The sequence below is a fragment of the Microtus ochrogaster genome, chromosome 2, assembly GCF_000317375.1.
Source record: "Microtus ochrogaster isolate Prairie Vole_2 chromosome 2, MicOch1.0, whole genome shotgun sequence".
Classification (NCBI taxonomy): domain Eukaryota; kingdom Metazoa; phylum Chordata; class Mammalia; order Rodentia; family Cricetidae; genus Microtus; species Microtus ochrogaster.
In genome coordinates, this window is record NC_022010.1 from 42,983,878 (window position 1) to 43,008,831 (window position 24,954).

Consider the following 24,954-nt stretch of genomic DNA (forward strand, 5'->3'; position numbering starts at 1 on the left):
GGGAAGACGGAGGCTGAAGAATGCCACTCTGTTGGTAGTGGGGCCTGGGTAGAGGACAAAATGCAGAAGCCTGTGTGCAGAATGGCGAGCATGGATGACATCACACGTGGCATCCCTGTGGCCAAAGTGGTCAGGGAAATGGAGAAAGAAAATCAGAGACATCCAGCATCCCTTGATTTTCCCCTCCATAACTGCCATCCAGCCCTAGTTCTTCCCATCAGGGGCAGAGTGCAGCATCCACATACTTAGCCCGGAAGCCTGAATGTCACCCTCCACTTATCTCCGTCCCTCATTTTCTACATCCCTTGGTGGAGAACAATTCAGCTTGGTTTTGTTCCCAGAAGGCACCAGGAGTCTGCCCTCCACATCTTCTGTTTATCCCACCCATTCTGTCCCACTAATTGATGCTCAGGAAAGCCACCGTAATCTTAAGATGTGATTCAGGTCACTCTGTTCTTACCTTAAAACCTCTAAGAGCTCTGGGGGCCGACCCTACCACCTCTGTGGACTCCAGTCCCACTTGCTGCTCAAAGTAGGCAGTGTTTTGGTTTGGCTTTGTTGTTTTTGAGGCAGGGTTCCACCCTGTAGCCCAGACTGGCCTCGAACTTGAGATCCCAATCCTTTAGCCTCCCAAGTACCAGGATCACAGACAAGTACCACCACAGCCAGTAGTCAGTGTGTGTATAGATGCTGAATTTCCTCCTGTCTTGGAGGCTTAATGCAAGGTGCCCCCTGCCTATAACAGAAAGAGCTTTCCTAGCAGAAGGGATGGCCATTGCAAATGCCATAATGCAGGGCCAAGCTCATCTGCCTTAGGATTGGAAGGAAGGCACCTTGGTTGGCTATGGGGATTGGACCCTGAAGGGCCAGGAAAACTGGAAGGTTGAATTTCCTTCTGAGTGCCCTAGAGGGACTGTAGCAGGGGCTGTACCACATGCTGTAGGGCTGTGGCTACCAAATCCCTTGGGGAGCTCAGAGACCATCTGCTAAGTTTACTGCTAAAAACAGACACATTCTCTCTGCCTTATGTTTTAGCTCTGGGGTACTTGAACTTCATAGCATTGTTACCCCCTTACCGTGTACTGTTTTTGAAGAAAGCATGTGGGTGAGACAGCATGGCAGTTGGGCGAGCCCCTGTGTTTCTCCCTCCTGGGACTGTTGGGCTTTGTAGAGCAAGGCACAAGAAGGGGCTCTGATCTTACTCAGAAATGCCCTCTCTACATGAGGAAGGAGCGGGGCTTCCGAAAGTGGAATGGTGGCTGTGGTAAGCGTACATGTTTCTCCTCTGAGGGGATGATTCTTAGAGGTGTCTGCTCCTCAGTGGCTCCGTCCTGTTCCTTCAACGGGCTGCAGATGAGGTCACGTGTTTAAACCCGCAGGTAGCAGTTACAAGGTGGCACCCTTTCTCTCCTGCTCACCTTTTGCTCTTGATGGCCCTTCATCTCCCGTCCACGCTATACCTCTATCATTTCTACTCTTCTCTTGTCTGCCAGTAGTCACCACCAGCACTGCCCTCTCCCACGTCCCAGCAGAACCCCAAGGCTCCTCTCGGCTGTGGGCTCCATAGGGCAGCAAGAGGTAGTGGTCTCCTTTGTGCTATAAAAGCTGTCTGGTGTCCTCAGTGAGTCACCCTAGAAGCCCACCTGGGGAAGCCTATTTGAAGGAAGTGGACACCTTTTAAAGAAACTTCCTAGTAAACTGTGCATGCTGGTGCATGCATTTAATCCCAACACTTGGCAGATGGGTCTCTGTGAGTTCAAGGCCAGCCTGGTCTACGTAGTGAAGTTCCAGGAAGAGCCAGAAAGACCATGTCTCAAGAAAAAAAAAAAATCTTGGCATTCTTTAATTGATCTCACACCCAGGGAGAACCAATGACCCTGGTCCCCTCCTCCTGTCTGAGGTCCGTGCCCACCAGAGCCCGCCATATACATTTTCCAACAGGCGTAAACAAGTTATATTTCTATGATTTCCTTGAGGCCCTTGAGGCCAGGGTCACTTCACAGAAGTCTAGGAATAAATTATCTGCAAGACTTATAAAAATCGCCCGCAGGGCTGTGGAAATGTTTGAAGCCGGAGTCACGGGTCCGACTCACACCCGCAGGCCCAGGCGGTTTCTTCCTGCTTTTTCTCAGCCTCCTCTCCCCCTCTTCCTCCTGGAACCAGGATGTTTTTCCTTGCCTCTGTATTGTTTCACTAACCTGGCAGGTCTCCTTTGGTGGAGCCCTGCCACAGCTTCCTCTCTGGGTGTGAGTGAGCACTGAGAGCACACAGGAGCTGGAGCCTGCTCTTGCCCTGTGCCCTGCTCAGCGCTGGCCAGGCGTGGCACAGTCCTCCAGTGTCAGTTCCTTCCAGAGGTCCCCCTTGCCTGAGGAGCCTCCTCTGCAGCCTCTTTTTCATTTGTTTTTCAAAGGATGAGAGAGGCAAAGAGAAGACCGGCTTCAAGATTAGGTATCCCCCCCCACACACACACACCCCAAAAAAAGCAAGGTAGACTACCCATTGCAGAAAGCTTTTGTGTGTACTTATTCAGCTGAGTAGGGATCTTCTGACCCTTGACCCTGAGACTTTGCCTCAAGGGCAAAAATAAAAAGAAAAGAAAAGAAAAGAGCCCTGTCTGTGAGTTACTTTTAAAGCAGAGGTCCTGATCAGGGTTTTTTAGCCTTTCCTCTTGCCTGGGTAGGCTCCTTCCCCCATAGTGGTCCTCAGGGCCCCCTCCTGACCAGCTCTGGTTCTGGGAGGCTGACTCCAGTCTTGGGACTCCCTTGTCCTGGCTGAGCGCAGACCTGCAGACCTGCCTCTTCCGGAAAGGAAGGGCCGCTATGAACTGCTGACCGAGACTGTCTCTCATGGGCAGGGAGTGGTACGCCCTGTCAATTTGACACTTCAGTTACTGGAGCTCATCCCAAGGGACTTGTGTTTTTCTCTTCGAATGTCATCCTCAGACCTCACATCCAAAGGCTTTGCAATGTGAACGGTTTTTCTAAGGGCTACTCCTTTTAGGATAAGAACAAGGAAGGAAGCGAATGTCCCCGAGAGTCCTGGACTGTCCACATTGACGGCTGAGTCTTTTGTTCACACAAACTTATTTGGCTCCTAAACGTCCTCCACCCAAAATCATTACATCCGCAGCCAGAGTTCAAAACACAGCCTGGAGTAGCCAAGCAGGGTAGGTGGCCGCCTTTCTGGGGAGATTACAACCCGCCCCCCTCCTGACATCCCCCCCCCCCCGCCAGGTTCCTGCCAGCCTGTAGAATATCCCACCCCGACCATCCGGTATGAAATACCCCTTGTTTGGAGGGTTCCTGGGAGGGGGAAGGCTGTGAGGTCCCTCTGAGGAGCTCCCCGCCCCCCAGGGCAGCTCTGAGTGGAAGGAAGGCTTTCCAGCCCCATAAACTCCCAGGGCACAGGTTCTGCTGCTCTGGGCAGCTTCTCACACCCCAGAGGGACTGAGATGTTTTATTTACCCAGCTCAGCCCTTGAGGCAAGGTCTCTGTTTGAGTCATCCTTGCAGCCCGCATCGTCTTGCCTATGGCTGGTGCTCAGTAAAAAATATATGTTCTGGTTTTTAATGTGGCTAAATATACCTCCCAGGAAAGTTACCATTTTAGCCGTTTCTAAGTGCTGTTCAACAGTCACAATGTTGCAACAGCCACCATCCATTCCCAGAAACTTTTCAACTCAAACAGAAACTCTTAAGTAGTAATCCCTGATCTCCTGCCCCTAGCCACCTCTGCTCCACTTTCCATCCCGGTGAAGCTTTTATTCACGAGGGGACTCACGTGGTCCTTGTCCTTTTGTGTCTGGCTTGTTTCACTTGGGTTTTTAGGGTTGGTAGCTGCACACACCCCGTCTTGTTAACCCCATCATCCCCCGGTTGTTTTCACCGTCTGCCTGCTGTGAGTACGGCTGCAGGGGTTCTCTGCTGTCATTTCTGTAAGCTACATACACAGAAGAGGGATCATATAGGAACTCTGTGTTTATGTTTTTGGGGGACTGCCATACTGTTTCCATGCTGGCCGACCCAGTTTGCATTCGTGCTGGCAGCGCATACAAACTCCAGGTTTGCTACATCCTTTCCTTCCTTCTTTCCTTCCTTCCTTCCTTCCTTCCTTCCTTCCTTCCTTCCTCCCTTCCTTCCTTTCTTCCCTTTTTTAAATAGTAGCCATCCTATGGATGTAAAAGCAGGCATTTTGAATCCATACATTCTGCTCCCTAGCTAGGCAGTGGATTTAGAACTGTAATCCTCCCTCCTGAGCCTCCATCCTGCCATCTGAGGCCAAGACTTAATTAGTTACTATGATCCCTAAAGGACCTGGTCACCTTTGGGGAGGAATGGGGGGCGGGGGGAGTCAATGGCAACCCAACCAAAGTTGGCCAGAAGGAACGGTACAAAGCAATGGTGTCGAGAGTGACCTCACCACACACTGTAGCTGACTGGGCTTCTCTTCTGGACCCCCACTGGTTTCATCTACGATTAATTGATATAAAGACCTAGGCTTTAGCCTTTGCTCTGCTACCATTTTCTGAGTTAACCTGCCTGGTAACTTTAATACCATGCCTCAATTTCCTCTTCCATCAAAGAGGGAAGAATTACCCTCATGACTGCCTACTTAGACTGTTGGAATTTAAAAGGACAATTTAGGGCCCTTAAATTCTCTTATAAAAAAAAAGTGCTTTGTGGGTAGGGAACTGTGTGGGATTCCTAATTGGTTCTCAGGATAGAAGCAGAATTTCAGTCTTGTGGGCAGTATTTATGAGCTGTGTTCTACTCCCCTTCCGTCTGTGGCAGTCCACAAACTAAAGGAATCAAAGGAGGGAGAAATCAAGCTCTCACTCCCAGGACTTTTCTCTCCTCACCACGTGAGCAGCCGAATTTTAGGGAAACCATTAAAATGACAAAGAAACTCATAGGCATGACCCCCCCCCCTTGCTGGAATCTGTATAATTGAAGGCAAGGTGTCAAACCCACAGCTCATAGGGAGCTTTTCAAGTTAAGGATCTGGGGAAAGCTCCAAGGGGAAGTGGAGATGGGGAATTCTCGGGGTAGGGATGAGGGTGGTAGCGCTGCAGACCCTCCTCGTGAGCCTTAACCCTAGCAATGAGACCATCACAGGTAGATACCTGAATGGACTTTCTGCGGGACCGGTTCCAGGGCCTCCTGTGGCCCCTTCAGCATACAATACCTTCCTCTTCATAGGCCCTGCTTTTGATTTCATCCTGTCTTCCTTGGATGTCTGTGTCCCTGTCACTGGCTCTGCCCCTCCTGGCAGTCTGAAATCCTTTAAATTGGACCCTGATCCTCGATTGCGCCTTCTTATCCTGTCTGCTGCCCTTCTTCCTCATCAGCATCCTAGGCATTAACCAGATGTTTGCAGCTGGAAGTCACAGCATCACCCCAACTTCGTGTCTGAGAGGCAGACGTTTCTTGTTCCCCTGAAACTCAGGCTTCGTGCCCACTCCACTGTCTTTACTGCTGTTCCTTCCAGCAGCCATAGGCTTCATCTCTGCTGGAAGCTGATTTAGACATCCTCCTGCTCAGACTTCCAGAGAATAACTGCAGCTGTTGCCACACCGAGTCTGCTTTCAAAGCCCATGCAGCAGGCACCATCTCACTCTTTGGGAGAAACAAGGTCGGCCACGTTGTTAAAGCCTGGTTTGAAGGCCAGGGGGATTTTGTTTTGTTTTGTTTTTGTTTTTTCCTTTAACTCTACCAGCCAAGGCCCTGAAACCTCATGGAATCAGCTGGCGAGTGACGCGAGATCTCGGTCCATATCCTGTCTGCTGCTAAAGGACCAATCGCTTTATCATTTTGCTTCCTACTTTCCCCATGTGCCAAGTAATGACAGCTACCTGCCAGGACTGTCCCAGTTCTCACATGAGGCAATGCAAGTGAAAACATCTAACACGTGGCTGTGTTGGACCGAAGCTGGAGAGATGGGGAAATAAAGGGCTCATTCTTCCACTCTGCCCCAAACATGAGCTGGTACCAGACTGCGCGTGACATTTGGCCTTCTGTAGGACCGGATGGTGAGGGTAGGGGTGAGATCTCCAGGAGGAAATGGCACAGGCCCATCTTGCTTAGGAACAAGGCTAGCTGAACATACAAGCACCGCACGATGAGGGTGGGGATGTGGCTCAGAGGAGTCTGCTGCTGAAACAGCTGCTAATTAGGAAATCCGATTCCAGGCTGTGCCAGCTTCCCTCATGAACGCCGGTTCCTAAGCAGATGTTTTAGAACATTAAGATGCTTCAGAAGTGGAAGCTGTCAACGTGAGAGGGAAAACATCCAAGCAAAGCCATGTAACTCTCTTGTTAGTCTCCATTCATGGTCCAGGGGGACGTGCTGGCGTGACGCAGGTGGCTGAGCCCGGAAGGATGGATTGATTCCTTGTTCAAGGATGGCCGAGTCTAGACTCAGCTTGGGCGGTTGGTGTGACCGTAGTCATGGGCTTGAATGGGGTTTGGGTGACTGTCTCTGGCACAAAAAAAGCTGGGCTGGCAAGGCAAATGGGCTGGCTTTGGCTGAGCTTCCCGGAGGATCCCTCTGATCCTAAAGTGGGAAAAGGCTAGAGCCCAGGGCACAAAGACACACTAACTGGCTTCTTACCAATTTAGGCAGCGCTGATAGAGGTTGAGACCAACCATGACCAACAGGTCTCAGGCCACCCGGTGCAGTAGTACAGACTCAGAGTGTTTCTTGTCTCTGGATGCTCAAGAGAGATGCTCACTGGCCTCGTCTCTTTGCCTGGGCCACTAGTCATGTCCACAGGTGGCACCAACTGAGGTTGGGCATCTGGGGACTAAGCAGCCTAAACTCAAGTAATCCCATGAGGCTTTTGGTCATGGAGTCACAAGCCACTCACATGCTCACGCCTTATAAATGCCACTGGGCTCCCAATTCACGTCACTACTTCTGAGTTTCAGGAACCAACTTAGCGTTTAAGGGCTACAGACCACCTACTGAGGGGACATTTGGGGGTTCAGTGAAAGTCATTACAAAATGACTTCTGCAGGTTTCCAGCCTTTGGGTCTTTAGATCAAGACACCGGATGCATTAGTCGCTTTTCTGTTGCTCTGATAAAATACCGTGACTAAGACAACATAGAGAAAAAAGAGTTTATTTTGGTTTGCGTTCAGAAGGTTGGTGTTCTTAGTGGTGGGGTCAAGCATGCAGGCAGCAGGCATGGCGGCAGAGACAGGACGCAGAGAGCTCACAAAGCAGAGAACAAACTGGCAAGAGGATTTTAGCTTTGAACGCCCACCCCCAGTAATGCACTTCCTCCAGCAAGGCTGTGCTCCAAAACCTCCCCAAACGTCACCACCAACTGGCAACCAAATATTAAAATAGTTGCAGGCAAGGTGAGGCTGCCGATGCGCCGTGTCTTAATCGTCCCTCTTTAGCTTTTATTTTTATTAAGCCTACATATAGTTTAAAGAGTAAATGGATTTTACAAAGCTGTAGTGGAACTGTTTGACCACTTTCAACTCTTCCTGTGGATCCCATATATCATTTTGTCCATACCGATTTATTTTATTTTGGTTTTGAGTGATGCCCACTAATTTCTCTCTGTGGAAATTTTATGTCCTTCTAAGTTGACCAGGCTGGACGCAACACAGCCTAATTCTGCCTAGGGTTGGCTTTAGGTACGGTTGGTGGAGTTACCCTTCTGCACCAATGATGCTAACCATGCCCTGCACGCGCTTGTCAGCCAGGATTAGTTCTACTTTAATAATCCCATTAATTTAAAAAAATGACATTCTTTTAAAAAATAAAGTCACTGTTTCTTGAGATGCACACCCTTCTTCACCTTGCACTTTGGCTCTCTTTGTGTCTGGTGTTGAAGACTGCTTTCTTATTTGAAATCAAACCTCTGTAATTTATTTTAGTGGAGGTGTTAGGTCTCAAACCCAGGGCAAACAGCTGAGATGCCTATTACCAGATCGAAGCTGAAGCTGGCCACCAGGTTCTCTCAGCATCTCTCAGTCCATACTTGTTACAGGCCAGGACTGGCATGCCCTGCCCCCTACCCAGAACTCTGCAGCCCAGGGACTGTGCTGCCCTCCCCTATGTAATCCAGCTATTCTGATTACCAAGGTTTTGGTCCTTTTACCTCTTGGCCGGTCTCTTGGCCCAGGCTGTCCCTCTGCTATGTGGAGGTAGGTGGATTTACCTCTTTAAACCATCCTTTTAAAATGCAGCCCTTTTTTAGTGTATGCATAAAAGGCTTAAGGCCACTCTTGAGTACACCCTCAACTTGAGGTTTGGATCATGTAGGGAATGAAATCTGTGCTGTACACCCACAGAAGACTTGGCTTTGTGCTTATAGACTTATGATTGTGATTGCGTTTATCTTTCCTCTTCAACGAAGATCAAAGGGCCAGGTTTCCTTGTTGTCCCTCTCTGGGGTAGTTCTATGTCTTTTGTCCAGGGTCTAGTCCTTCTGATTCCAATGTTGCACAGTGGTTTCCCTCTAGCCTCCTGGAGAGTGTACACCACCTTCCTCCTGCAGCCCCGTGGCCATCGAAGGGTAAGGTTAGAGATGTCGAAGAAGCGTCAGCTTCCATCTTTGCTGATCCTACTCTGATTCTTTCCTTATTCACCAGCTCAGAAGTGCATTTAGAATAGTTTTTTTTAAATAGCTGTTTTATTCAGCATTTCTAGCTGTTGATCGTGGCAGGGTTACTGGGGACGCTGCAGGGGATGAGGACACTGCAGGGGACTATTGTCAGCCTGGTGGATTATTTATAGCGTGCATTTTTCCATCCTTACATCTCAGTCTGCTCGCAGGGAGATAGCATGGTTCAGTGTGAGCAGTGCTCTGCCTGCCTGCGGCCACTCTTTCCCTACAGTGGAATTCTTGCAGCTGCTTGGGGTCTGGGGTTTCCATTCCTATCATCTCAAGAAGGGGCTGTCACTGGGCCTCTGCCTTTTTAAAGGCTCTAATGGAACTAAATTTATTATCTTTTTTTTTCCCCTCCTGGCTTCCTAGCCTAGAGGCATAACCTTCTGACTGCAACTCCTTTTTTGTTTTATTTCCTTTTGTTATTGTGCCCAGTTAATCAAGAGGGCAGAGAAAGCATCCTTATGCCCCTGGACCTCTTCAGCTTTTCCAGGGAATCCAGCTGCCCCTGAAGCAGAGCAAGAAGAATGAGGCCAGCATTCCCTGTGGGTCGCCGCCATTCATAACCTTTGGGACTTTGTGGCTGCCTCTGGCAACACCCTCCCACAGCCAACTTGGAGCTTATTGTGGGCCTCACCTGTCAGGCTGGGCTCCCCGAGGAGGGCCCTAGTGACTTCCTCCCCTCCAGGAAGCCTCTGTTAATCATCACCTCCAGAAAGGAGAATCAGGGCATGGACACAGCAATTCTGAAGGAGCTGGAAGAGGAAATGACTCCCTCAGAAAGTTCTCGGAATCTCTGCTAGGGCAGTTTGTGTGCTCACTACCCCACCCGCCTCAAATACCTGAGCTGTTGGCCACTGCAGTGTAGCTACAGCCACGCCCCTTGCTATTGAAAATGGACAGTACGGGGCTGGAGAGATGGCTCGGTGTTATTAGCATTGGCCGCTTTTCCAAGGGGCCTGGATTTGAGTCCCAGCACCTACATGGCGGTTCACAACCATCTGTAACTCCAATCCCAGGGGATCCAATGCCTTCTTCTGGCCACCACGGGCACTGATGTGAAAGTGATTCACGAACATACGTGCAGGCAAAACACCCACACACATAAAGAGGGGGCAGCAAAAATGTAATCACTATGTTGAAACTTATATCAAGTTCATATTGAAATGGTATTTTGAATATGTTGAGTAAAATAAAGTACTTCACACACACACATATTTTAAAGTGGCTACCAAGTTAATTTTACGGACTGTGGGTTTCTCTCACTTAATCCTTTGGGCAATACTAATCTAAAAGATAGCTTGTTCTTTTTGCTTGTTTGCTATATTTAGATATAAGTGATAGTTCTGCCTGCCTGCGGTCTCTGCTTATCAGATGGTCTGACTTTTTTGCCTTGACTTATAAAGATAGCAATGACTTCATTCACTCCCCACTGAGAATTTTCCATGGTTCCATAGGCTCCAATCCTGAGCACAAAGAGAAATAGTCTCAAATCAGGAAAATAGAAATGGGGGGTTATAAAGATTTAATTTTTCAATTAGTATGTGTACACATGTGTGTGCATTGCAATGCATGTGTGTACATGTGCAATGTGTGTGTGCATGTGCAATGCATGTGTGTGTGTGTGTACTTGTGCAATGCATGTGTGTGCAGGCACCCTTAGAGTCTAGAAGAGGGTGTCTAAGTCCCTGAAGCTATAGAGCTAGAAGTTGTGAACCCCTCGACGTGGGTGCTGGGCTGGATTCCAGCACTCTCTCCAAGTGCTCTTAACTGCAGAGCCTTCACTCCGGCCCCACTAAATGGAGTTTTTAAGTTATGAAGTTGGCAATAACCTGCAAGGGTCCATCCGGGAGAGTTTCTTCATGTTTACTTTTCAAAAGCCATTGAGTTCTCACTGGTGCATTTGCTTGTTATTGCAGTCACTGCAAGGAGCCATGGGACAGAAAGTAACAACACTGAACCCGACGTAGGAAATACCCCCTTCTACCAGAGTCAAGAGGACCATTCAGGTTCCAGAAAAGGAGTGACAGCTCAGACTGCCAGACTGAGCCACAGTTCTTCAGACGCCTCAGGAAACCCCTCTTTCCTGCCTGAGACAAACGCTGAGGGGAGGATCAAGCCTTCCAGCGGAGCAATGGCCACCGTTCCACATGCTGAACACACGCCTGAGATGACCACGGCCCTGGCCACCCACGGCAGCTCCTTGTGTGAGTGTGTGTCCTGATGCTCACTTTTCTATGACCAGTCCTAGAAAACAAATTTTCTGCCCCCTCCCCACCCCCACATCCAGAGCCACTGTGCTCATTTAGGGGTTCTGTATTGGGATGGATCAGGCAAGTCCCCCTAAGAGCCATGCTTGGAAAGTCAGACTAGGGGAGGGGGTGCAAATTTGTTGAACACCCTGGTGGGTCCTTTAACATCTGTGCTCCCCAGCAGTCTGAATGCACGCCACCTCCCTGCTCCCAGGATCCTGCCACGCAATCACACATCTCAGGGATTGGGAAGGGTGGCTAGGTTCTGTTTGTGTTGATAAGAGCTTGACTGCTTCCTGCTGCTCCTTTCTGCACGGTTGGCAGCTTAGTACTTCCAGCGAAGGGTTTCAAAAAGAGGCCGCAGTTCTATGAGCACAGCTCAACCTAAGAAGGAAGACAAAGAAAAGTAGTCTAATTAGGTATGCATCTACATAGCAACGAGCCGGATCGGTGAGGCTGTGTTAGTCTCGCTTTAAGTTTGGAAACTGAAGCTCAGAGACTAATTAGCCCAGGAGGTGGAGAGTTGGTGGCAGATTTCCAAGTGAGGAGAGCCCAAGTCCGTGTGTTGAGGGAGTGGGCACTACAGTTCAGAGAAGGGGTGCCCTGTGTGAGTAAAGACAGAAGGGAGGGGGCACCAGTGCCCGAGTCCTCCCTGGGAGAGTTAGAGGGCCGTGGGCAGGATGGCTAGCGCTATGGAGGATAGGGACAAGGGTGGAATACTTTGCAGGACAGGACGTTTCTACTTGGTGTGGTGGGAAGACTCGCTGGAGGGTTTTGCACAACCGAGAGATGGGTTAAGACAGTTTGAGAGAGGAGCCTCCTGGCAGCAAGCCTATAAGATGTGTAATATGGGAGGAAAGGGGACCTGAAGTGAGCTGGCCCCCCCAGGCAGACGTGTAGGTAGCAGATGCTCACCTGGGAAAGGGGTTGAAGAATCGCCCAGTAAAGAGTCTTCACAAAGGGGGGCTGGGGACCTTGCCAAACAGGTACCAAGCCCTGGATTCAGACCCCAGAACCGTGTAAACAACATGTATAATCCCAGCATTCAGGAAGCAGAAGCAGGAGGATCAGAAGTTCAGGCTTGGACTGGAGAGACAGCTCATCCACTAAAAATCACTCCTCTAAGAGACCCAGCTTTAGTGTGCAATGCCCACATTGGATGGCTCCCAACCAGTACTTGGGTTCCAGGGGACCCAGTGTTCTGCTGGCTACCATAGGCACACACACACACACACACCTAAAAATAAAAAGAAATCTTTTTTTTAAAGTTTTTAAAAGTCATCCTTGAGTATGAGATCAGTCTGTGCTTCATATGACCCCACCTCGAAAATTAGAAAAGACCCCAGCACTCAAGAGGCAGAGGCAGGTGAAGCTTGGTGAGTTCAAAGCCAGCCTGGTCTAAATAGTGAGTTCCAGGACAGCCAAAGCAATATAGTGAGACTCTGTCTCCAAAAACAAAACCAAGCAAAACAAGATTCATATTGACAGAAGGAAGGTTGAGAGTTGGTGAGGACCTCAAAGAGGCTGAAGCCCTCCAAGGTGACTTCCTGGTTTCCTACCCTTGAGGGCACTCGGTTCTGTAAGGGGATTGTGTGAAGGTATTCTGTGTTCTGTGAATGGAAGCTGCAGCTCTCAGAAGTCCTGCACGTGTTACTCTCTGGTTTGCCTGGCTGTCAAGTGTTGGGAATTCTGCATACATTGAATTCTGGGACATTCTGGGATCCTTTGTGGAAGGTGAGGGATAAGTCTTCCTGATCCAACACCAGTCTCTAATTCTAGATCGTGTAAGGCTTAGTTAGCATCAGGGTGCTCCAGTACTGGTAATTCCTCCCTCCGACGAGGAACATTGGTGAGGTCAAAAGCCTGGTGGTTTCTCTTGCAGTTCCTTTCTCCTAGAATGAATAACTTTTCATGCCTTTTAATTGAGTCCACCAGCGAGAGTAAGACAGTTGAAAGCCACTAGTGGGGTTTTAATTGTTGTTGTCTGGCTTTCAGCCTCGGAGAGCCTTCCCCGGTCATCCAGCAGTTCCAGGTCAGAAGGAGGAATCACCGTTTCTCAGACAGAGAGTGGAATATCCCCAGGCTTCCTGGAGACGGCAAGGGAACTCCCAGAAGAAGGGACTGTGCACACACAAGTGGCTGGCATTTGGGTTTCCAGCCAAGCCTCCCTTCCTGCTTTGGAACTCAGGGAACCAACCATGTTCTCCCAGAAGAGAAATTCATCAGGCCAGGAGCATTCTGAGCTGCAGTTCCCTCAGACCCAGAGTCAACCACCTCCCTCAGGCCATCCCTCGTGTGAGTATTCCTGCCCCAGTTTACCCCTCCAATTTCAAAATAACCCCAAATCGATGTATATACCTAGCTGGCTAGTGCTAAGTGTCCGGCTAAGAGGAAGCAAAGGGAGATTTAAAAGCCATTTCTTCAATGCCAAGTGCTTTGGTTGGAAGTGCAGTCTATGTCATTTCTCTCAGTATTGAGGTTCATGCTCAAAGTATGTTTTAACTGTATGTGGAGGAAAATATCAGCCCGTCTGGTGGCTGCTGTGCTTCCCACCTCCTTTCTCCCCCTTTTCTTTTCCTCCCCTCTTCTGTACACACATACAACAAAGATTAGGCGTGACTGATGTGTGCACCTACAGAGGAGGCCACACGCTAGAGCGGCTAAAATGTGAGCCGGACGCTGCTGCACCCTTTGATTAGCAGTTTGAGTTTTGTTTGTTTATTTTCGCAAACGCAGCTTCTTTGATGGCGGAGAAAATAGGTTCGTAATTTTTCCTGGCATTGTTTCGAGAGAAAGAGCCTACACAGTACAGGTGTTTGCCTGGCTTTAATGAGGCGCCGCGGCTGTAGAGAACCGCCCTGTTCCATTCTGCCAGGCCACGTCCTGCGCACCAGCCTCAGCTAGGCTGCTCTGCTCCGCAAGCACTTCTCCACTCTGCCAGGCCCCTGTGCTGCACGCTTGTCGTTGTGGCTCCTCAGATGCCTGCCTGCCTAGATATCTAATCCTCTCAGGGACACTGCAATCTTCAGTAGTTAAAAATTGGGGCCTCGCGTGTGCCCAGGTTCCCCCAGGAGGCACATCCTGCCAGGAGCCAAAAGATGCTGTAAACTGCCCCTCTGTGAGCTGCTCAGGTTGTTTTTTTTTAATTTATTTAAGATTTATTTTTATTTATTATGTATAGAGTGTTCTGTCTGCATGTTTGCCTGCAGGCCAAAAGAGGGCACCAGATCTCATTACAGATGGTTGTGAGCCACCATGTGTTGCTGGGAATTGAACTCAGGACCTCTGGAAGAGCAGTCAGTGCTCTCAACCTCTGAGCCATCTCTCCAGCCCCCTCAGGTTGTTTTTTAACCCCGGGGCAAGACAGAGTAGCAGGATCTGCACTTAAGTCAGAGGGGGCTTTGTATTTTTTTTAAATAGATATAGCATTTTATTTATTCTTTGAGAATTCCATGCATGCATACAGTATGTTTTAGTCATGTTTGGCTCCTCTGTGAGACTCCTCCCAGATCACCACCATCTCATACCTTCGTGTCCATCTGTTCCCTCTCCCCTCTCTATGGGTCACTCCTTGCTGTCCATAAATGCATGGGTGTGCGGCCACTCACTGGAGCACGGTCAGCCTACCAGGGACCACACCTCTTAAAGAAAACTGACTCTCCTCTTCAAGCAACCCTCATGTATTAATAGTACCCCGGCTTGGGGTGGGGATTGACGAGCCATTCTGCCAACCATGAAGGCAGAGGTTTCTTAAAATATTTCTGCAAGACTGGGAGTTGGGGTTTATGTCATCAAAGCAACAACTGAGCCCAGAGGTCTTCTCCAGACAGCCCTTTTAAAGGAGCAGTCTGCTTGCCTAGGCTTGGCGTGCAGATCTCTACTGTTGGGTGTGGACAGAATTCATGGTTCGTGTTTGCAGGAGATTGTTTTTTAAGATTATTCGTAAGTGTTCTGGAGAGAGGGCTCAGTGGTTTAGAGTCCTTCCTGCTCTTCCAGAGAACCCGAGTTTGCTTCCTAGCACCTATATCAGGTGTCCCTGAAGTTAAAACTGTCAGTAACTAGAGGTCCCAGGGATCAGATGTCCTCTTCCAGGCATCCACGGATACAAATGCTTGCATCTGCATGGACAAAAAAAAAAAATCTTAAAAAAAGAAGATTATTCATGGGCTGTACAGGGGTCTTACCCTGTACTCCTGACATTCTTGGAATAGCTGTCCTCCGAGGACAGTGGTTCTCAACCTTCCAAATGCTGAAACCCTTTTATTTAGTTTCTCATGTTGTGGTGACCCTCAACCAAAAAATTTGCTGCCATTATAAATTATCACATAAAGATCTGTGTTTTCCCGATGGTCTTAGGTGACCCCTGTGAAAGGGCTGTTCAACCTCCCAAAAGGGTCACAACCCACAAGTTGAGAATTACTGTTCTAGAAACTTCCATTTCTAATTTTTGGAGTTTCACTGTCTTTCATAGTCCTTGAGTCTTACTGAAGATTTCTCTTCCTTGGTGACCTGGTTGTCTGGCCACCCTCTAAAGTGGCCACTAGAGAGGACTTGGCGCAGAGGACATACCCTGCTGCCTGAGGCCAAAGAGGAAACAAACTCCTTCTCTATTTGGTTCTCTCTCTCTCTCTCTCTCTCTCTCTCTCTCTCTCTCTCTCTCTCTCTCTCTCTCATTAGCCTGGCACCTCCAGGCTTGCAAACTCTGTATACCTCTCCTTCTACTGAATGGAAATCTTGAGGTTCTGCTGTCTGTTTCTGAGTCCATGATACAGGAGCAACAGGCATATAGGCAAGAATGCCACCGGGGAACCAGCAGGACCTGCCACGGCAGACTTGGAGTCAACCCTTCTGGCTGGCCAGTTCAGTGAACGAAGACAAGCAATGGAGTACTGGGGATGAGTGTGTGTGCATGGGGGGGGGGGGTTCTGGCCATGTGACCTATGGAAAAGTCCAATGCTCAGACCAGTCAGGTTAGTGATGCCCCTCACAGGGTGTGCACACAGGTGATAAACTAAGGGCGTGGCAGGGATTAGATAATCTGAAAGGTGGCAGCATTGGGTGGTCCATTCATAGGCTGTCAACTGGGCCTCCTTTACTGCTCCCTAGCTACACAAGCATGTGGTGCTGGTTGGGTTTTGGTCAACTTGACACAAACTAGGGTTATCTGGGAAGAAGCAATAGAAAAAAGCTCCCATCAGATTGGCCTACAGACATTTTTTTTTCTAATGATTGATGTAGAAGGGACCCACTGTGGGTGGTCCCACCTCCTGGGTTCTATAAGAAAGCAGGCTGAGCTAGCCATGGGAGCAAGCCAGTGAGCAGCACTGCTCCATGGCTCTATTTCAGTTCCAGGCTCAGTGACTTTTACCTAGAACTTTAAAATAAAATAAACTGTTTCTTTTCCAAGTTACTTTTGGTCAGTGTTTTATTATAGCAACAGAATACAAACTAGAACACACTGTTCAATACAGCCTCTCCCATACCCTGGATAGCCAGGAGTTACTCTGTTTCTGAATAGAAACTGTATCTTACAGCACCAAAGCCGACCCTGGAAGATGAGCCAGGGATTACAAGAAAGCCCAAAGGCATTACTCTTCACCCTCTCCTGCTGCTGTCTCTCTAGACTTTTCCATGGTCTCTTTGATGATCTCCCACTGCTGTTTGACCATGGCCTAGGGGTGGGGCTGTCAACAAAGCAACACATGGCAGGGGTGAGGAGGGGAGGAAGCTCTTCGGAAGGCAGAAATGTGTATGTTGAATTGTGTGAGAGCGACCACAATTGAGTGCTAAATTTAGTGTGAGCTTCCTGGAAATGGGGGCACTAGAGGAAGCTGGGTGGAGCAAGCAATTGTTGTCAGACAAAATAAGCCTACAGTTTAATCCATAGGCATGGATGTTTCGGGGGCAGTAATTCCAAGAGGAATATTTATATAAGGAATGCTTTCCATTGCTGGCTTGTGAGAACCATGCTAATGCTCTTTGAAGGTGACATTTTGTAGAGATTCAGTAAGAGCTGGGGTGTAATAATGGGGCTTGACTCACGAAAGTCTTTCCTGTGGGCAGCCGAGCTGATGTGGTCCAGGTAAATTGCTTTGTGGTGGTTTCACTTTGTGAAGGGAGAGAACATTAAGACCTTAAAAGATTTTGGATTCAGTCTGTCTGGTTCTACCATCAGCTGCCTCAGCTGCACTTGTGGGAAGTTCTGGACAGCAGTCAAGGTTGAGCAATGTGATGTACGCCAGAGGCTCTGGGGTTTTGTCCCACGAGTGGAGAGGGACACACCCACACCAGGTGAACAGGCCTTCTCTCCACTGCCGATTACAAAACTAAGAACTTAGCTTAGGCCTTTTCCCAGTGGGTGGTATTCCAGCTTTTACATTTTAATTTAAAATTTTTTATGAGATTTGTTTGTTTGTTTGTTTACTGTGCAGGGGAGTGTTGGGGCCAGAGGACCACCTGGAGGAGTCAGTTCTTCTCTCTCTGTCACACAGGACACCCCTGTGCGTGTGTCCAAGGTTCCATGGCCTGGCTGAGCCATCTCACCAGATGGCTTTTCCTGCCCCTCTTCCTTTTCTCCTTTGCCTTTCCTGGTTCAAACTCAGGTTTTCCCTTTCTGAATGGCTGCTTCAGGGTAGCCATCCGAGAGTGACCACTCATGCCAGCTTGCTGATAAGAAATGTAATGCATTTCCTCATAGCTTCTGGAGCAGGTGTCTACGCAGGAGCATAAGGAATGTGTATGAGCCACTCAGACGACCGCTCCCATTTTCATTTGATGCGCTGCTTTGCAGGAGTATTTACACAGCTGTACCGTGAGGACTAAGTGAAATGCGCATATCTTAGCGCCATGCCCGAGGACGCAGTTGCTCACTTCATGGTAGCGCCTTGCTTGGTTTAGTTGGTTTTTTAATTACTTATTTATGTTTTAATGTTCGTTGTTGGTTTTGCCTGCATGTCTATGGGAGGGTGTCAGAGCCCTGGACCTGGAGTTACAGACAGATGTGAGCTGCCATGTGGATACTGGGAATTGAACCCTGGTCCCCTGGAAGAACAGGCAATGCTCTCAACCACTGAGCCATCTCCCCAGCCACCTCTGGGTTGAGTTTTGAGACTGGGTCTCACTCTGTCTTTGAGATGGGCCACACAGGCGTCCAGCTCATGGTCTGTCTGCCTCGGCCTCCCAAGAGCACAGCAGGTGCTGTCATGTGCAACCACAGAAGCTTGTCACAGTGCTGAGATGGGAGGACAGTGTACGGCACAGCCCTGCGGGGTCGTGGGACATGGAGCTGTTTTTCTTAGTGACTCAGCGATTGTGATTTCTGTGGCCGTTTATTTGTTCAGACTACCGAAACAGGCGGGCCTGGGCTTTTCAGACTGAATCCAGTATAGCCATCACAGGGGGGGGGGGTGTTTTTAAGGTTTTATTTGTAATTGCACGTGTGGAGGGGTATGGATGCTCGTGAGTGAAAGTGCCCTCAGGGGCCAGAAGAGGGCGTCGGACCCTCTGGTGTTAGAGTCATAGACAGTGTGAGCCACCCAGTGTGAGGGCTGCAAACCTAGCTCGGGTCCTCTGAAGGAACAGTACACACTCTTATGCCAAGTCGTCTCTACCCCACCATGGTGTTTTGATGGGAATAGTGAACAAATGACATGATCTAGCTGATTAGAAATAAAAATGCTTTGAAAGCAATTTGGAGACCGTTTATGGGACATATCCTTATCCACACACTCCTTTCTTATAAAGGTGGCCTTTGTTTGTGTCCCTGCATGGCTGGCTACCTTTGCACGCACATTTTTTTTTTTTTTTTTTTTTGGTTTTTCGAGACAGGGTTTCTCTGTGGTTTTGGAGCCTGTCCTGGAACTAGCTCTTGTAGACCAGGCTGGTCTCGAACTCACAGAGATCCGCCTGCCTCTGCCTCCCGAGTGCTGGGATTAAAGGCGTGCGCCACCACCCACATCTTTCTAGTCCCTTGTCTCTGTGGGGCCTGCGCCTGCATCTATTTTCATGGACATCCAGTAAGCAGAGCAGCAGGCTGTACTCCTGGTGTCAGGGGAGTCGATGGTTTTGCACGAAAATGAAAGGAACGCTTTCTTTCCTATACTTTCTCTCTAACTATGTCTAAAATCTGTTTGGGCTTTTGGTCACAACTGCGCATAAGAATGGTCTTCAAAGGATGATTTATAATGGCAGCTTCCCTTTTTCCCTTTTCGGAGCTGTGACAGCCTTTCATGGTATAGGTCTAGAGAGCGCTCTGTTGCTGTTGACATCAGGAGGAGAAGAGAGCAGAGAGCCTGCTTCCCTTGCCTCCAATGCTTTGCTCCCCAAGCTTTCCTGCTCCTTATTCTTGCCCTATTTACTAAGGATAGCTGTGGTGCCTGGATTTGAACTCGGGGCCTCACACGTGCTAAGTGAGTTCTCAGCCATTGAGTCACATGCTCAGCCCCTTGGTGTTGGGGCTTTAAGGTACCTCTTTAGAGGTGAGTTCTTTAGTACCTCTGGCAGGTTTCCCAGTGGCAAGAAGCTCTCAGCCAGACATCTACGAGGAGCAGACCATGCATTCTGACCAATGGTATAGAACTGAATTCTTGAGGCTCTTGACAGCTATCTGAGGACAGCCATCTGTTTCACTGATCAGAAAAAGCTGTTCCCAGCCTAGTGTCTTTGGTCTCCTAAAGTGCCCTATGGTTTGGAGACATCTCTAAAGCTTAGTGAGAGGAACTAACTATAATAATGAAGTCTGCTTCTAGGTGAAATTACATCAAATCCCTGGGGAAATAATACACTCTCCTGTTAGTAGTTCTGTTAATGAATGTAGTTTGAATGGTGTTTCAAAGCCAAAGCTTTATGGTGGCCATGATTTGGGGAATAATAAAGAGCCTTTGGTGGTGATCATGTTGGGAACTACTGCCGCAGGCCAGCGATGTCTTGACTGTGTTCTCAAGAGCCCCAGTGCTGACCGAGCAGCTGCACACCCTGTACTGGCTCAAACTTGGTTCATGGTATGGATGGGATTTTTAACCTATGGTAGCATTTGAACAAAAGGGTTACAATGCTGAAAAGACAAACCAGCAGCAACAACTTTATCACAGTGGTCCATGGTGTGGAATTATTACGCTGTGGAATGCAGCCCATCTATAGAAAAATAAAACAAATTATTGCTTCGTCTGGGTTTCTCCTGTCTTCCTTTTCGCTTGCTTAGAAAACTTAATTTCTGCGTATGAGTGCTCTGACTCCATCTCTAGCCAGCTCAGTGGGACTTAGAACTGGTGAGGTGAAAAAGAAGGAGGGTCTCTACTTGCGCTTGTATGGATCAACATGATGCAAGCGTATGTTCTCTGTTACATCCACGGTGTACAGATTCACGCATCAAATACAATGAGCATTATTTGTACTTAGAATCGCGATTTCCTTAGCCATTCAAGTAGTTTTGAAGCATGTCTTCTCCTGTTTTAGCTTCTGGAAGTATAAAGAATTTTAACGACTCCGCTAATCTCCAAAGCCTGTCAGTCACTCAGACAAAGAGTACACATGTCACCAACACATTCACTGATGGTGTCACCAGAATGCTCTGGTCTTTGACTGTCAGCGTGGAACCCGTAAATGAGACAGAGAGCTTGCCTGCGCATTCCAGAATTGCCGTAACATCAGCCTCGGTCCCTTCTCCGCCCTCTGTGGGTGACTCCAGGACAGACAGCAGACTCACTGAGAGGCCTGGAGATGGAGAAGGCATTGAGCCATCTATAGAAAATGGAGTTGGAATTCCATCCATACACTGGCAAAGTGATTCCCCCAGTAAGTAACTCACCTTTATTTGGCTTGTGGACATTTTCTATAGTTGGGTGCTCTTAGGGGGTCTCTTCCAGACCATTGTGCAGTCTCTGAACAAAAGTGTGTCCTTGATGACGTCAGATCCTTTCCTGCTAGATCACGTGATTGCATTTTTATCTTTGGGTGTGGACAATGCCATCCCTAAGATGAGACCATTAAGACCCGGAAGGCTTAAATAAAGCAAGCACAGCTTACTCAGCAGAGTGGAGACCTCAGCCTTGGGGCTGTCATAGTTTGGTCCCTCTTCATACCATAATGTCATCTTCAAACCCTGGCCTGCCCTTTACAGCTGCCTTCAGCGATTTTTGTGTATAGATCATCTCTATAAATAAGTTGTCAGGCGTAAATATATTTCCCAAATTCATAGTTTTGCTTACTCCTTATAGTTTATTTTACTGTACATCAGAAGTAGAAGAATGTTTGTCAGTATTCCAGCTGTTTTTTTTTTTTTTAGAAAAAAACTCTGTATAATATGTGTGCACACTGAACTTGTTGGCTGTAACGACTCCTTCGCTGAGCTACTTTTCAAGGGACAGAGTTAAACATTTAAGCCTATAGATTAGTTTGCTGCTCTCAAGTCTCCTGTCCAGAACTTTTACCTTTAATATTACTATATTGCTGCCATCCGATGACTTTAGGAAAATTTAGAACATGGTGATGCTTGTAGGGTGAACCATATAAACACCATCCAAGATTCTTGGGCAGAGAGAAGCTTGCCTAGCAGGGATGCCATCTTAGCTGTTAGCATCTTTTCCAGGTCCACTAACAGCCTCTCTCTACCCCAATATCCTACAGCCTTTGGAGGACATCAGCTCGCCGGCAGCCCCGAAGCAGGAAATGGCAGTGCCACGCCTCTGACTGAGATAGCTTTTAGGCCAGTCCCCTCCATTGCTGATGGAGCGAGCACAGGACAGTGGTTCCCCGCCAAGAGCAAAACGTCTACAGATACCGCAGAGAGCTCTGCTTTACATCCAGACACGAGGAACCCTTGGGTTCGAACTCCGTTCTCACACACTGCACAGCAGCCCCGAGGTGGTGGCTCACGGCTGGGTAGGAAGAATTTCTCAGAGTCTTCATCTTCAGCTTCCTCGGAAAGTCTGGATTCCTCAGCCACACGTGGAGAACATTCAAGTGAGTTCTTATTGCGTGGAAGTATGCCACGGGGACTTAGGATATGTCTGATCCTTTAATCTTCTAAAGCCTGTGCTAGGAAAGTAATTTTACTGATCCCAGGCCATTCTCTTAGCTGGTTAATACAAATATACATGTCACATCCTTTTTATACATCTCAACCCTTTTTCTAGAGTGTATATATGTGCATATATACGTGTTCAGGTACACACGTGCAAATGGAGGCCAGCAGTCAACCTCCGGTGTGTACCTAAAAAACTAGTCTCTCACTTGTCCTAGGGGCTCACTGATTAAATAAGGCTGCCATGCTCAGCTTTTGAAGGTGCTAAGGATTTGAGCTCAGGTCCTCATGTTTACACAGCAAATGCTTTCCAGACTGCGCTGTCTCCCCAGCCCCACATCTAAGGAGCCTTTGATGCCTCTTCTTCTCATACAGAACTTGGGGCTTCTGTGTCCACGCCCTCCCATGGTGTATAGCCTGCCCCAAACCCCAGTACCTCCTAATCACAGAACTTCCTGTGAAAGCAATCATATCATATATGGCCTTATGTGTTTTTAATTTTATATGGCCTCAAGGTTCATCAGGTATGTATCTGTCCTTCTGACTAATATTCCATCAGGGATGCACTGTTTTTAATAGTGTCCCTATGATTGTTCAGAGACACATTTTATGCCGAGACATGCGGTCTTAGAATGACCAAGCTATAGATTTGTTACTTTTTGAGACAGCGTTTCTCTGTATAACAGCTCTGGCTGTCCTGGAACTCATTCTGTAGAGCAGGCTGGCCTCGAATTCACAGAGATCCACCTGTCTCTGCTTCCCGAGTGCTGGGATGAAAGGCGTGTGCCACTATCACTGCCTGGCTAGGAGTATCCTTTTTAAGCTTTTGAGAGACTGCCAAAGGATTTTCCAAAGTAAATGTGTGAGTGTCTGTGTGTATACACATATGGAGAGAGTGGTATAGATTTACATTTTCCAGTTCACTCTCCTAATGATAACGAACATGTGTTCATATAGTCATTGCCCACGTGTATCTTCTTTGATGTCTATTTGAACGTTTTGACTATTTTTAAATTAAGCTATCATTTTTCTCATTGAATATAAAGGCATTGTGCATATCCTGGACTCTAGTCCCTTTGATTTGTATAATTCATGGGCACTTCCTTCCATTCTGTGATTGTCATTTTTACTTTTTGTTATTGTTGTTTTGTTTTGTTGTTTTTGTTTTTCAAGACAAGGTTTCTCTGTAGCTTTGGAGTCTGTCTTAGAACTAGCTCTGTAGGCCAGCCAGGCTGGCCTTGAACTCACAAAGATCCACCTGCCTCTGCCTCCCAAATGCTAATGCTGGGATTAGAGGCATGCACCATCACTGTCCGGCCATTTTTACTTTTAAAAAAAATTTATTTGCTTTTATTTTATGTGCATAAATATTCCACCTGAATATATGTCTATGTGAAGCTGTCATATTCTCTGGAACTAGACAGTTGTGAACTGCCACGTAGGGGCTTGGAATTGAACCCAGGTCCTCTAGAAGAGCAGCCAGTGTTCTTAACCACTGAGCAATCTCTCCAGCCTATCATTTTTACTTTTTTGATGATATGATTGGAGCATGAAAGTTTTTAATTTTGGTGAAGTCTAATATGAACATTTTAGAACATTTGGTTTTCTGTTTTATGGTTCTGTTGTTGTTTTATTCCTTTTAAATAATGTTTTTGAGTAATTTTTGAAAACGATCCCCCAGTGGTTTTGTCATAGTAGGTGCTCATGAAAGCAAACAGGGTTATCATTACATTCTCACAGACTTAAATTCTTTCCTCCCCATGCTGCTAATAACTCCCCGTTTCCTCCAAATGAGAATCCTCACTGACGAAGGAAGTCACCACTTATTGCTACGCCTGTAACATGCAAAAGCATCTGATCATGAAAGAATCAAACACATGTATGAGCCTGGTGTGGTAGTGCACACCTTTTAAATCCAGCACTCAGGAGGCAGAGGCAGGACTTTGTAGTGAATCTCGGAGTTCAAGGTCAGCCTGGTCTACATAGCCATTGGACAGCCAGGACAACATGGTGAGACCCTGTCTTCAAAAAGAAAAGAAGAAAGAAAGGAAGGAAGGAAGGGAGGGAGGGAGGGAAAGAGGAAGGAAGGAAGGAAGGAAGGAAGGAAGGAAGGAAGGAAGGAAGGAAGGAAGGAAGGAAGGAAGGAAGGAAGGAAGGAAAGAAGGAAGGAAGGAAGGAAGGAAGGAAGGAAGGAAGGAAGGAAGGAAGGAAGGAAGGAAGGAAGGAAGGAAGGAAGGAAAGAAGGAAGGAAGGAAAGAAGGAAGGAAGGAAGGACGGAAGGAAGGATGGACGTACGGACGAACAAACATGGGGAGATGTTTATGCTCTTTTATCTCGCCTGGGAAATATTTTCCACTCTCACCACTACAGGGCCCAGGCTTTTTACCTTCTCAAAGCAAGACCATGGAACCCTGAGTTGTGAGACTTGAATTCAGGGTCTTGTGTGCAGTAGGCAACACTCATGCTGACCCCGTGCTGTGCCCTAGCACGGTCTTTGGTTCCTTCCAGAGCTTTTCTGTTCTACATCTCTCAGGACACTTCCCTCTGCGGGGGATGCTGCATTGGTTCATATGGAAAATACGATCAGACTTTTGGGTGATAAAAATCTAGGTGGGGCTACAGAGGGAGGGGGGATCATATCTGGAGAGCCTGGGTTTAATCGGGGGCACCTCGTAGGAACAGGATGCCAGGTGCTGCCAGCATTACTCGGGCACAGGAATCTGTACCCACTGACTGGCAGAGGATCCCGGCAGACAGGTGGGATAAGCAGGCTGTCTGCTGCTATGCATGGCTCTCACCATGTGCACTGCCAGGAGTCCCAAGGCTTCCCACTTTTCCAAACTATGACAGCAGTTGCAGGGGGCACTGAGTTTGCACACCAGGAAGCCAGGTCTGGGACTTGAGAACCTGAATGGAGCCACAAGCTGTACGAATCCTTTCCAAAGCCAATGGGGCCTCTGCAGTGTTGTCCAGCAGTAGTGAGTGTATGCACTGGAGTGGTCACTGTCAATGCTGGGTGGTGTGTGGCCAACACACGATGCCTCTCTGAGGTCTTCAACTG

General features: G+C 48.1%; 1 protein-coding gene across 3 annotated transcripts in view; it reads left to right on the forward strand.

Moving 5' to 3' along the window:
* Heg1 (heart development protein with EGF like domains 1) overlaps positions 1-24,954 on the forward strand; it is a 78,796-nt gene that overhangs the window by 8,640 nt on the left and 45,202 nt on the right. For all 3 annotated transcript variants that reach the window (XM_013351605.2, XM_026785719.1, XM_026785728.1), the window contains exons 2-5: positions 10,541-10,828; positions 12,869-13,168; positions 20,327-20,665; positions 21,497-21,832. In XM_013351605.2, the coding sequence (XP_013207059.1) occupies positions 10,541-10,828; positions 12,869-13,168; positions 20,327-20,665; positions 21,497-21,832 (1,263 nt within the window). The remainder of the gene's footprint in view (positions 1-10,540; positions 10,829-12,868; positions 13,169-20,326; positions 20,666-21,496; positions 21,833-24,954) is intronic.